The following is a 14,021-nucleotide window of genomic DNA, read 5'->3' as shown; positions in this document are numbered from 1 at the left end:
AACACGTCGAGGCAACAAACTTCTGTACGATGACCGTCTGATTTCATGTGTTGGTTTGAATATATAACAAAACATTTTTAAACCATGTTTATTAAATAACATTTATGAAATTGATATTGTTTTTAATTTGATAATTTTTTTTTTTTTTTTGCACCTTAAAACTCCCATTCTCGCTTTTTCCCTTGTTACAATTACTATGGGGAGGCGGTGCTTGTAAAAATTCTCTTATCTCACCTTATTCTCTTACAATGACTGTTTGTATGACGTCTGCATTTATAAAGGCGCCAAACTACTAGTGTGCCATGACCTTAGTGCCTACCATAGCATCTGCAGAAAGAGTGGAGTTAAAGTTTATGACTGGAGAACTCCTTCAGGATGTGGTAAGTGATGAGCAAAAATAAGGCAGTGTAATACACCAACATGAAACACACACATACCTCCAGTATATATACCCTTAATTGCCAAAAGTATTGGGACGCCTGCCTTTACAAGCACGTGAATTTTAATGACATTCCAGTTTTAGTCCGTAGGATTCAATATTGAGTTGGCCCACCCTTTGCAGCTATAACAGCTTCAACTCTTCTGGGAAGGCCGTCCACAAGGTTTAGGAGGGTGTCTTTGGGAATGTTTGACCATTCTTCCAGAAGCGCATTTGTGAGGTCAGGCACTGAGGTTGGACGAGAAGGCCTGGCTCGCAGTCTCCGCTCCAATTTATCCCAAAGGTGTTTTTATCGGGTTGAGGTCAGGACTCTGTGCAGGACAGTCAAGTTCCTCCACCCCAAACTCGCTCATCCATGTCTTTATGGATCTTGCTGTGTGCACTGGTCCAAATCATTTAGCGGAGGGGGGATTATGGCGAGGGGTTGGGCTTGGCCCCTTAGTTCCAGTGAAGGGAACTCTTAAGCCTCGTACGCACAATCGTATCGTTGGCCAACAGAGCGTCAGACTTTTGTCAAAAGAGCACGTGCCGGGAACTTGTCTTGCATACTAAGGGCACACAATTGTCAGCCAACAAACACGAACGTAGTGACGTACTACGTGGAATTTCAGCTCGAGTGCCATCTTTTGAGCACCTTCTGCTAATGTCGTGTTTGGTGAGCATTGATTCCGAGCATGCGTTTTTGTACTTTGGTCTTTTGTGTGACGGACTTGTGTACAGACGATACGAAAATCTGACAACAGACCGTTGTCCGCCGAAAATTTACTAGCCTGCCATCCAACATTTGTTGGCCGAAAATGGACAACAATTGTCTGAAGGAGCGTACCAACGGTGGGATTTTAGGCCAACAGTCTGTCATCACACAATCCCCTGCCAACAATCGGATTGTGTGTACGAGGCTTTGGGGTGCCAGCATACCAGGATATTTTGGACAATTTCAAGCCCCCAACTTTGTGGGAACAGTTTGGGGATGGCCCCTTCCTGTTCCAACATGACTGCGCAACAGTGCACAAAGCAAGGTCCATAAAAGACATGGATGAGCGAGTTTGGGATGGAGGAACTTGACTGGCCTGCACAGAGTCCTGACCTCAACCCCCACAGAACACCTTTGGGATGAATTAGAGCGGAGACTACTAGCCAAGACATCTTGTCCAACATCAGCGCCTGGCCTCACAAATGCACTTCTGAAAGAAGGTCTACAGAAGTGATGGCGAACCTCGGCACCCCAGATGTTTTGGAACTACATTCCCATGATGCTCATGCACTCTGCAGTGTAGTCGAGCATCATGGGAAAATTAGTTCAAAAACCTCTGGGGTACCAAGATTCTCCATCACTGGTCTATGGGAATGTTTGACCACACTCCTAAACCTTGTGGACGGCCTTCCCAGAAGAGTTGAAGCTGTTATAGCTGTAAAGGACGGAGCCAACTCAATATTGAACCCTACGGACTAAGACTGGGATGTCAATAAAGTTCATGTGCGTGTAAAGGCAGGCGTCCCAATACTTTTGGTAATATAGTGTATGAGATATATATATATATATAAAATGTGTGTGTTTGCGCGTGAGCTGCCTGGTGCTCTGGGCTCTCTTTCTGCTGTTGGGTGAAAAGGCTGAGTGCAGACAGATTACTAAAAAAAAAAAAGGCACAGTTGTTTGTTTTGGGGAACCCGTTAGTCCGTAACTGACCTGAGTTTAGTCAGTGGTCTGTACAAGCAGAGGTTTTGTTTCATGTTCCCATTAAAAGACAGAGGTTGAAGACATATAGATATGAGTATATTCTTTTATTGATACAAAAACTACACAAACATACAAATAAAACCCACATCTGTAACAGAGAGGAATATTTTATGTACCTCCCTCAAACATAGAAATTGGATCTTGTTCCTGGAAAGTAAACCTTTACAGAGCCACTGACCTGGAACAAGCCTGAGGATTACATCTGACTTAATTTGCTGTGTGCTTGTTCCCGGTGAAAGGTTGAGAATAGATCTATCCACTTTTTATTCAAACATGTCCGTTCTCTTCATCCGAGTGGGTTGCGTTTGTGGTGGCCACAAGTTACTTTACTCCACGTACATTTTCAGCAGAGCCCTCAGCTACCAGTTCCCCCACCATGGTTCTTCTGACTCATTCTCCTCCTCGCTATCACTTCTACAATTGTAGTCTGATCTCCTGCCGGGAAAGATGGGGGGAGATGTGTTTTCAGGGGCGGAGCTGCAGAGTGAGACACTTCCAAAGTCACCAAACAGAAAAGGGAGCCCTTTCTTGCACAAAGCCCTCCTAGGCTCCAGTAGAACATCTTATCGCGACTCATACCATCATAACTGCCCCCTCCTACAATATAAATCCTGTGATTCCAGCGTACAGAGCTAGAAATACTTTCCAAGACAACCCCCCTCCCGTTAGCCCGATGACGTCAGATGTGACGAAACACGCCAGGCGGAGCCATTTATGCACACCACTATGCATGCACAGCCGCAAGTCGGGCCATCTTTACTACTGGGAAGCCCAGTCTGTCGGCTTTGGTCATGCCGGACTCTGCAATTCATTGTGAATGAGACATGTGATTGCATCTCTTTTTTTTAATAAAATACTTGTTTTTTTTAGCAATATTACGCTTTTGTAGTACTTTTGCTTTTATATGATCTGGGCCTGTTCTGAATCGAGCTCCAGCCTCCACCCTGGAGCTGGATTTGGTGGTGACCTATCAATCTATAAGCGATTCCCTTGTCTGCTTGAAATGCTGAATTATACCAAAGTACTGATTGCCTACCGTAAGTAGGGGGGGGGGGGGGGGGGGGTCACACATCTGGTAAGCAGAGCATGAGAGTGTGAGGTGTTACATAGTTGGTGAGGTTGGAAAAAGACACCAGTCCATCCAGTTCAACCTATGATGTGTGTATGTCAATACCCTGTTTCCCCGAAAATAAGACCTGCCGTGATTGTCGGTGATGACTGCAATATAAACTCTACCCCCCAAATAAGCCCTAGTTAAAGTCCTTGTAGGGCTTATTTTCAGGGAAACAGGGTAGGGCTTATATTGCAGCCATCACTGACAATCACGCTAGGTCTTATTTTTGGGAAAACAGGGTAGTACATTGTATACCCCTGTATGTTGTGGTCATTAAGGTGCCCATCTAATAGTTTTCTGAAACTATTGATGCTCCCTGCTGATACCACTGCTTGTGGAAGAGAATTCCACATCCTATCCGCTTCGACAGTAAAAAAAAAAAAAACCCTCTATGCAGTTTAAGGTTAAACCTCTTCTCTTCCAACTTCAGTTAGTGGCTACGTGTCTTTTTAAAATTTCCTTTCACTGAAAAGTTTTCCCCCTATGCTAGGGTCACCAGTACCGTGTTTGTATAGCATATCCACTCTCAAGCGTCTCCTCTCCAGAGAGACCAAGTTCAATTCCTGTAGTCTTCTTCCATAGCTGAGATCCTCCAGACCCTTTATTATCTTTGTTGCTCTTCTCTGGACCTTCTCCAGTTCCAGTACATCCTTCCTAAAGACTGGTGCCCAGAACTGGAGGGCTTACTCAAGATGTGGCCGGACCAGAGTCTTGTAGAGCGGGAGAATTATCGTTTTATCTCTGGAGTTGATCCCATTTTTAATGTCAATATTCTGTTTGCTTGCAGCAGACAGGCACAGCAATGGCATGCAATGCCAATCATCTACTACAGTGGTTCTCAACTCCAGTCCTCAGGACCCACCAACAGGCCAGGTTTGCAAGATAGCTGAAATACATCACAGGTGATATCATTTGCTGCTCAGTGATTGCAGTATTCTAGTCTGCAACTCCCCAAGGTAATACTTAAAATCTGGCCTGTTGGTGGGTCCCGAGGACTGGAGTTGAGAACCACTGATCTACTAGGACCACCAGGTTCTTTTCCATCCTAGATTCCCCCAGAGGTGTCACCTGGCTTATTCCATAGGATCCTTGCTACCATCACGGCTATGGGGCTATTTGCATCCATCATCAAATCTTTTTTCTTTCCTTGGGACTCTGTTTTATTGCATATTATAAGACGACTTTGTTCACCTATTGGGTTACTACGAAGGGGTAGCCAATGGTTTAAAAAGAAACTTTTGAAAGAGTTCCCCTTAAAAAAAAAAAAAAGAAAAAACGACAAGGTTGAAGACAATTGCATATAGACACGAGTTTATTCAATATTATTTTATTGATACACAAACTTATTACAAATAAAATCCACACCTGAATATTTTATGTCCCCCATGTACTTCCCTCAAACATTGAAATTGGACCTAGTTTCTGGAAAGTAAACCTTTTCCAGAGTCATGGACCTAAAACAAGCCTGCAGATTATGCCTGACTTTGTTTGCAGTGTGCTTGTTCCAGGCGACAGGCTCAGAACAGGCGTATCCACTTTTTAGTCAAACACAATTTCACTATCCGGTTGGGTTATATTTGTGGTGGCCCCAAGTTACTTTACTCTACGTACATTTTCAGTAGAGCCCTCAACTACCAGTTTCCACACCATTGTTCTTCCTGCTCATTCTCCTGCTCGCTATCACTTCTAAAATTGTAGTCTGATCTCCTGCCGGGAATGATGGAGGAGATGTGTTTCCGGGGGAGTTGCAGAGTGACACTTCCAAAGTCACTAAACAGGAAAGGGAGCTCTTTCTTGCACAAAGTCCACCTAGATTTACCTGGGCTCCAGTAGAACATCTTATAGTGACTCATACAATCATAACCGGCCCCTCCCACTATATAAATCCTGTCCTTCCAGCGTACAACCGCAGCACCGGAAATACTTTCCAAGACTGGCGGAATTGTACCATGACAAATGCGCCCTAGATGATCCATAATGAAGCTCTTAGAAATGGTGTTTGGCTGTTCGTCGTATAGAAGATATGCCTTATAATCATCGTATGGCGGATATGCATCAGATGCTGGACCACGTTTGGTTTTATAACTTGCAATGATGTATAACTTGTCATCCATTGTCACAGCTCCAGCAGCGGAAAAGACCACGGGCAGAGGGAACTGGCTCCAAGTGTCTGTCAGTATGTCATAAATATGGAATCCCCGAAAGTGTAAACGGTCTATAGACGTCCGAGGCATTCCACCAATAGCAAACAGTCTTCCTTTCAGGACCACACTAGCAAAGCTATGCAGCGCCTTGGGCATGCGCGACACATTGCGCCAAGTATTGTCCAAGATGCTGAAGCATTCCATCGAGTCTGTGAGCTCACGGTCGTCATGTCCACCAAAAGCATAAAGCATGTTTCTGTAGGCTAGGAAGCCATGACAAGCTCTTGGACGGGTCATAGGAGGGAGCTCTTTCCATTCATTTAATACAGAATCATACACATGCAGGGCATTGGAAGCACAACGTTTTTCTTTAAATCCACCCGAAACATATAATTTACATCCTACTGATACAATTCCAGGACTGTCAAAATAGCCACAAAAGGGAATCTTCTCCCAAGAGTCTGTTGTTGGATCGTAGGCATTCAAACAGTAATCCTCCACTTCTGGGTCTATTTCATCTAAGGACAATACATCCATGCAAATTATTCTCTCTTCAAACATCCCTTGGCGCAAGCGGATTCCTGTTGGAGGCTGGTGAACGGAGCCAACGCTGGGGATGTCCCTGCTGACCTTTTCCAGCTCGTCTGGATTCAGAAGTGGAAATCTGATGACCTTCAACAGTTCTGGGGGAAGAGGATTGTCCTTCTGGGTGTGAAATTCCCACCAGGAGCGGGCGAGGTTATAGACGGCAAGTTCTGAGGAAACCATCAAGTCGTCTGAAGACAGGACGTTGACCAGTTCTTCCATTTCCAAGCCAAAAAAGACCTCTTTTCCCGATATGGAGCTCAGATTCTGACCAAAATGGTTCTTTGCTGCTTCCAAGAGGATTTTGTGATTGTGGCTATGAGCTAAGCTGTACATCCTAAGGCAATTTCCATTGTCGATCCTCTTTGCAAGGTACCTAGGTAAAGAAAGGAGAATGAAACATGACATTACTATCAACCATAGCGTGAGGCTTACAGGGAAGGTAGTGTTAGGGTTATCTGAAAAAAGGTTAGTGTTAGACCTAGAGGACAGATTAGTGTAAGTATAGGGCATTGCTCTCAGCACCGGGAACTGACCTCTAGGTCAAAAACAGATACGAGCAAGCAACATGACCAGGGAAGGAAACCTTTAGTATAGTTTTAGGTTCTATTTTTAATACAACTTCATTTTAAGTGCACGTCACTAGGGCCAGACAGAGTGGGCAAGAGGGGCGGCTGCCCTTGGAGCAATGGTTTATTGCAGGGATGGTGGCACCCTGTGCCAGTTGCTTCTGTTACAAGGCTGAGAGGCGAAGTGACAGAGACATCACTGCCAACCCTAAAGGAAGGGGGAGGTAGCAGTTTGACATCTTTGCTTGGGTGCTGGGTGACCTTGTCCCGGCACTGTCTATCACCAAAGAAAATAAAATGATGCTACACATAAAATTAGTAGGACATTGAGACAAGAAGAACAGCTATGCACAAAAGGAAGATAAGCCTATGGTATGTGAAATTAAAAAAAAAAAAAAAAAAAAAAAGTTGCCCTTCTGTTGTACCTGTAGGATGGTTACAAACTCTACATAGAAAGAAAGGTCCTTAAATAGTAACAGTGATATGGTTATTTATATCAAACTTTTCTTGGCCAAAGACCATTGAAGTTTATATGCCTGGTCCAAAATTTAGCAGCGTCAGGCTACTAGACTTTTACTCTGAGAACTAGAATGTGCACATTTCCAATTTTCTTCTGCATTACAGTAACAACATACGACTGTCACATGTGAATATAAAAAGTACTAAAAAAACAAAAAAGAAAAAACATATTTTAAAGTAAACCTTTAAAAAGTCTTTACCTGCTGCACAGATCTTGCATGGCGGTGATCTGCAGGCGACTGGACGTGATAAACAGCTTCTCCACATTGTCCAAGGTGAGATGGACCTCCCCCGTGTAGATGTAGTGCAGGACGGTCTGCAGGACAGAAGAGGGGACATCCGAAAGACAAACCTCCCTGAGCTCAGCCTCCTTCATGGGACACGTGAAGAGAGCTCTGAAGTAAGGACTGACTGAGGCCAGGACGACCCTACAAGCAATAAGAGGACACTTGCTGCATCACACAGAGGACAGATAGATAATGATGATGTATTGTCAGTGAAGGATTTTAACAATCAATAACAGTCGCCCCTTCTAAATGCCCAATATACTCACCTAAATCTGAGGTCATGTGATACACCACCTCCTGAGTCTTCCACCCTCTTCTCATAAAGACCTTCTTCAGGTGTCCACATAATTTCCTCACTTCCTGTCCCTGCGACACCCACATTAGAATTAGAGCGAGGTGTTGTCACCAGCACAGGAAGGCTCAGATGGCACTAAAAACATTGTTGGAAGTTCTAACACTTCCCCTAAACTACTGAACATTCATTGCTGTCCACGTTGGAGAGATCTCCCATTGCTTTAAGGCAGGGGTCTCCAAACGTTCTAAACAGGGGGCCACCTTACTGTCCTTCAGACTTTGGGGGTGGGGGGAACGGGACGGACTGTGGCCTTTGGGAATAGAAAAGGTCCCAACATCAGAGGGAAAAAACAATGCCCGATATTTTTGGTGTCAGTGGGAGGCAATGTACCCCATCTTTGGTGCCATGGGGCCAAAATTGTTGGTGTCATTGGGAGGAATTGCCCTATCGTTTGTGCTGTTGTGAGGGATTTTGCCCCCCCTCCCCCCACTGGTCTCAGTGAAGGGGGGGGGGGGAAGTTATGCCCCATCGTTGGTATCAGTGGATGAAATATTGTCCAAGGGCCAGAAAAAAAAGCAAGCGGAGTGCCACATCTTGCCCCTTGGGCCGCAGTTTGGAGACCACTGCTTTAGGAGATAATCTCTCTGATGGAGATGTAGAAGGCAATAAAAGTCTTAAAGGGGCTTTAGTGGAGATAGAACTTTAGGTTTCCAACCTACCTGTGACACAGAAAGGTTTTCTCTGCAGTCTGTATGGCAGCATCACAAAACATTTCAGAAAAGTACATCTCCTTCAACCCTGAGAACACAAAAGACAGAATTATTCCACATATTCTCAATGACCAAGATCTATGTAAAATTCCCCTCCAAATAATGGAACTGAGGTGTTTCCAGTGCAGAGTAATGTTAATACTCCATCATATAAAGACATTACACAATTGTGCTCTTCCAACCTTGTGGTAACAGTTTGGTGAAGCCCCTTTTCTGTTCCACCATGACTTTGTCCCTGTGTACAAAGCCAGCTCCATAAAGACATGGTGTGACCAGTTTGGTGTGGAGGAACTTAAAGAGGAGGTCCAACCCCCCAAAAAAATGTAAAGTCAGCAGCTATAAATGCTGCAGCTGCTGACTTTTAATATATGGACACTTACCTGTCCAGGGAGTCCGCGATGTCGGCACCCCAGCCTGTTCCATACTGCGCATGCGTGCTACTCTTTCCAATTGGTCCGGCAGCGGAGGAAGGAGGGGGCCGAACTCCTGAGAGACAGCGCTACGGCCCCATATCCCGGAAGTGGGGGGGGGGGAACGGTACCTGTCAAAAATAGGTACCTGTCCCCTCTCCTCCCTGGCCCCTGGGAGAGGGGGGGGGGGGGGGACTGATAAGTGGAAGTTCCACTTTTGAGTAGAACGGCGCTTTAAAATTCCAATGGCAGTCCTTAAGTACCCCCAACAGGTCATGTCTTCAATTGATGTCAATGGCTTGGTAGTTGTGACTGATATTTTATCTAATGGAAATTCCCAAAACATAATCTGTTGAGGGTACTTGAGGTCTAAGGTTGGGAACCACTATTGTAGACAATTGTGCTACTCCAACCTTGTGGTAACAGTTTGTTGAACACCCTATTCTGTTTCACCAGGAGAGTGCCCCTGTGTACAAAGCCAGCTCCATAAAGACATGGTGTGGCCAGTTTGGGGTGGAGGAACTTGAATGTTCTGCACAGAGCCCTGATCTCATCCCTACTGAACACCTTTGGGATGAATGCAAACACTGATTGTAAGCCAGGTCTTTTTTTTTGGTGCCCAACGTGAGGCCCAACACATCCAACATCATACCTGAACTCTCAGATGGGCAAAAATTCCTACAGACTGCCCAAACTCTTATGGAATGTCTTCCTAGAAGAGTGGAAGATGTTATTGCCACAAAGAGGGCAACTCTATATTAATGGCCAGGACTTTGTAAGGAATGTCCGACAATCTTCTATAGATTTGATAGTCAGGGATCCCTCAACCTAAATATTAGGTTCATTGGCTGTAACTGACACCCATTTTACCAGCTTTGGCTAGGTCATTAGAAGTGAACAAGTGAATTTATCATAGTGAACTCCACCCAAATGCAAACAAGAAAGTCCGGACAGCCGCATTCCAATGAAAAAATACCTTTATTGAATAAAACCCGTCAATACAGCATACAGAGACAATGGAATCAAACACAGCTGACGTGTTTCACGCCCTTTACTGGTGCTTAGTCATAGCTGGACTCCACCTAAAACACTTATCTAAATACAGGGATGACAGTGCAAGTGTTTGAAATTTTATTTTGTTTGTATTTTATTTTAGTTTTGCAGTGTTTTTCAGGATTCTACAGTCTGCAAAAATCATTGAAACGCAAAAATAAATTGTAGAATTGACAAATAATTTGCAACATTGTAGCAATCATTCTCCAGGATGCAGATCCAGTGCACTGCAATGGACAGAGACTGATAAAGAATTTCCGCCAGCCAGATTTCTCCCCCCTTCTGGTGTCACATTTGGCACCTTTCGGGGGGGGGGGAGCAGATACCTGTATAATCCAGGTATTTGCTCCTATTTCTGGCGAAAGATCACTGCAGTATCCGCACCATGTCCAGCCCCTCCTCCCCGCCGTCTTCTGGGAGACACACAGGCCCCAGAAGACAGCAGGGACCACTCAGAACGCACAGCGTGACTCGCGCATGCGCAGTTATACTGCGCTTTCTGAGTATACAGGTACCAGTATAATCCAGGTATTTGCTCCCACTTCCGGTGAAAGATCGCTGCAGTGTCCGCGACGATCTACGCCATGTCCGGCCCCTCCTCCCCGCTGTCTTCTGGGAGACATACAGGCCCCAGAAAACAGCAGGGACCACTCAGAATGCGCAGCGCGACTCGCGCATGCGCACCAGGCTGTGAATCCGCACGGCTTCCCTTCCCGATTCCCTTACTAGCAATGGCGGCGCCTCCACCCGGAGCCGAGGGGACGGGTCGGGTGAGGACATCGCGGGCGCCCTGGACAGGTAAGTGTCCTTATTTTAAAAGTCAGCAGTTGCAGTATTTGTAGCTGCTGACCTTTAATTTTTTTTTTTTTTCATATAGGCGCAACTCCGCTTTGATGTGGATTTAGGTCAAAAATGTCGGGGACCCCTACCAATACTGTGCATCACCTACACGTTGGACCCTAGAAACACCCCCCCCCCCCAGATCATGTGCTGAACCCTACCTGTAATAATAGAATCTTTCAGAGCTTCCTTATGATCGGTGAACTCTTCTCTTAATTCCATGGTGGCAGTGGATGGGCCAGGCTCCATCCCGACGCCTTTACAACCAGAAACTTGGGGGGGGGGGGGGGGGGGGCTAGATGTCCGTCTGGGGAATTCAGCAACCCGACTCTGGTAGGAAAAAAAGAAAGGAAGAAAAAAAAAAAAAAAAAAAAGAGAAAAAGAGAAAAAGAAGAGGAAAAAAAAAGAGAAAGAAGAAAAAAAAATAAAAAAAATAAAAACAGAAAGAGGAAAAAAAAAAAAAAAAAAAAAAAAAAAAAAAAGAGAAAGAAGAAAAAAAAATAAAAAAAATAAAAACAGAAAGAGGAAAAAAAAAAAAAAAAAAAAAAAAAAAAAAGAGAAAAGAGGAGAGGAATCACATGAAGAAGGATCTACTTATGGAAAAGATCTACTTATGGAAAGATTCCACCAATTAATATAAATTTCAGCCACCGTCACTCTTACTAAACTTCTTTCAATAAGTTATAAGCAGTGCAGAAGCCGGTTTAAAGTAACCGTTGGCATTCCCTGTAAAAGCTCCCACACATGTTACAATCTGAGTGTGCAATCTCTTTTATGTCTGCCAATTACTATGCAGTGCAACGGCCTGTTTAATGGAATTGGATAGTTTAGGGAGGTTCTCAAACCAGCAATAAAAAATACTGAATGGTGCAACACACAGGATCATTGTGCATCTCGTGATTATTCTTCATGATTTATATAGCGCCAACAGTTTGCGCAGCGCTTTACAACATGAAGCGCAGTTACAATACAATATCAACTGAAAATACGATCCTTCAGTCATTGTAAATCTAAACAATTAAAAAAAAATAATGAGCATTTAATTGATCGGTACTGAGCAGCCAACAAATTCCAACCACAGCCAACCAACTTTGAACAGACGATCTTTGGTTTTTCCACATTTTAATTTCATCAGTTCAGTTGAACTAATAAAAAAGGATTTGATTGATAAGGTGTAGCCACCATAAGGGGAGATTGCAGAAATGTTGTGCAGTTAAAAATTGTAATTAGGCTTTAGAGCGGCGTGCAAAAGGTGACCATACACTATAGTTCTATATTATATATTGTAGCTGGGAAATTCTTTGGGTTTTGTTACACTATACCAACCTTTTTACCCCAGAAGAACCCTTGCAATCATTTTCAGGTCCCGGGGAACCCCCCTACTAATATTAGTCCATCAGGGGGCATTGGGATAATTCCCTTTACATTGGCGGCCATTGGGAGGAATGCCCCCCTTTCAGTGGTTGGTATAATGTCACCCTATAGTCAGATTTAAAAAAAAAAAAAAAAAAAAAAAAAAAATTATAATATAATATAATATATTATATATTTTAATAAAAAGGTTTTATTATTATTATTATATAATAAAAAGGTTCTAATTTATACATTTATTATAATTATTAAAATATATATATATATATATATATATATATATATATATATATATATATATATATATATATATATATATTCCAAATGTTATGCCGTTGGTTCTGCCATGTGGAGTTGGACCTAGGACTATGCAGCCACCATCAAATAGGAGTTCTGCTCAAGGATCCCATGGCTGCATTATATAGTCTGATTGTATATTGCTTGGGCCTGAATAACTGGATGCAAACTGAATGGACTGTTTAGGTCTGTCCTCATATTACATAGTTTTAATGAATCTAAAGGAGATTGTACAATCAGATTTTATAGCATGTGGCCAGTTAAACATCCCCCAAGCTGAAGGTGCTTCACCCGCCCATGTTACAGTTCATTGCCCAGAGAGACCCAGAGCCTTACCCGACCAGGAACTCACAGATCCGCCATCTTGCTACACCCAGAAATAACGAGGAGGGCTTTCAGTCTGGGGGATTGACTGGGAAGTAAATGGTTTTGCTGCTGGGAGATTTAACCACTTGTTGCCCCGTCATCACGTTAGCAGCACAACTATTTCAATGCGTTATAAATGTAGGCATTTCAATCACCACATGAGCTGATCCAGTGTAGCCTTAAGGCTTGATTACACCATAGCCCCCAACTGTCTCCGATTCCAAGGGACTGTCCCTGATTTGGAGCAATGTCCCTCTGTCCCTCATTCCTCCTCATCTGTCCCTCGTTTTGGTCTGATCTATATAGCTGTATATAAATTGCACTTTTTATCTATCAAAAAGTGTTTCCCAGCGCTAAACCTTTCATCTGATTTCTAAATTGCTGCCTTTGTAAATTCCAAAAGCCAATATAAACGAATAGTAGTGTAAAAAAAAAAAAAATCATTTGTGGGTTTAACCAATCTTGTTTTTTTGCACAATTCTCCTTTAAGAGGGCGTGGTAAGGGTGTGTGTCCTATGCCTGCATACTTTTGCTGATAGGTGTCCCTCATTCCCATCTCAAAAAGTCGGGAGGCATGTTACACTAGCGGCGAGGGGCTGCTCCTCCTCTGAATAGGGATTGCTCAGGTTGCTTTTCAGGGATGTTTGATAGGGGGGGGGGGGGCGATATGTTGCCTCCTTGCTGCCTGTTTTAACCCCCTAAATGCCACAATACAACTACATGTCTTGCGCACAAGTGCAGCACAGCCCTATTTTCTTGAATGGGCCACGTTCGTCAGGCTGTAGGGGGGTAAAGTTCCTGATGCAGCTGCAAAGCAATGCATCACCGCCGCAGTAAGTGTGCACCCCCAGATAAAGGGGGAGCGGTACTGCCCCCCCCCCCCAAACAAACCCCAAGGGTCCCTGCACATGGTACTGGTGCATGAACGCCAGATCTTCCTGGCAGAAAGTCCGTGTGCACAAAAAACGCAAGTATGGTCTGTATTGTGCGTGCGTTTATATGAGAGTAAAAATTCTCTCTGTAAAATAATCTACTACTCAAAAAGGTGGTGTGATTTACATGCATAAATATTGACCAGTAATGCACATTTTTGTAATTTTTTTTCCTTTTTTGTTTTCTACTGATTTAAAAGCGGCACTAGTTTACTGATATTTATGCATTTGTGTCCGGGTCCGGGTCACTATGGTTTTTGAAGGGCGAGGGATGATGTGGGGTTTAGAGAAG

At 43.8% G+C, this 14,021-nt stretch overlaps 1 protein-coding gene across 1 annotated transcript; it reads right to left on the bottom strand.

Moving 5' to 3' along the window:
* Positions 1 to 4,813: 4,813 nt before the first annotated feature.
* On the bottom strand, positions 4,814 to 11,027 carry LOC141109779 (kelch repeat and BTB domain-containing protein 8-like). The gene is made up of 4 exons (XM_073601064.1): positions 10,925 to 11,027; positions 8,410 to 8,488; positions 7,309 to 7,536; positions 4,814 to 6,396 (listed from the first exon to the last, which is right to left on the bottom strand). The coding sequence occupies exons 1-4, from the start codon at positions 11,010 to 11,012 to the stop codon at positions 4,923 to 4,925; spliced, it is 1,869 nt and encodes a 622-aa protein (XP_073457165.1). The 5' UTR covers positions 11,013 to 11,027; the 3' UTR covers positions 4,814 to 4,922.
* Positions 11,028 to 14,021: the final 2,994 nt, after the last annotated feature.

Source organism: Aquarana catesbeiana, linkage group LG10, assembly GCF_042186555.1.
Source record: "Aquarana catesbeiana isolate 2022-GZ linkage group LG10, ASM4218655v1, whole genome shotgun sequence".
Taxonomy (NCBI): domain Eukaryota; kingdom Metazoa; phylum Chordata; class Amphibia; order Anura; family Ranidae; genus Aquarana; species Aquarana catesbeiana.
This window is presented reverse-complemented; position numbering and strand designations above follow the sequence as displayed.

Bases quoted from the DNA above. Each gene is read 5' to 3' on its own strand.
- LOC141109779 (XM_073601064.1), bottom strand. From the start codon at position 11,012: ATGGAGCCTGGCCCATCCACTGCCACCATGGAATTAAGAGAAGAGTTC. The intron at 7,537-8,409 runs GTAGGTTGGAAA...TATTGCTTGTAG, and splicing joins AAAACCTTTCTGTGTCACAG to GGTCGTCCTGGCCTCAGTCA. The intron at 6,397-7,308 runs GTAAAGACTTTT...TTCTTTACCTAG, and splicing joins ATGCAAGATCTGTGCAGCAG to GTACCTTGCAAAGAGGATCG.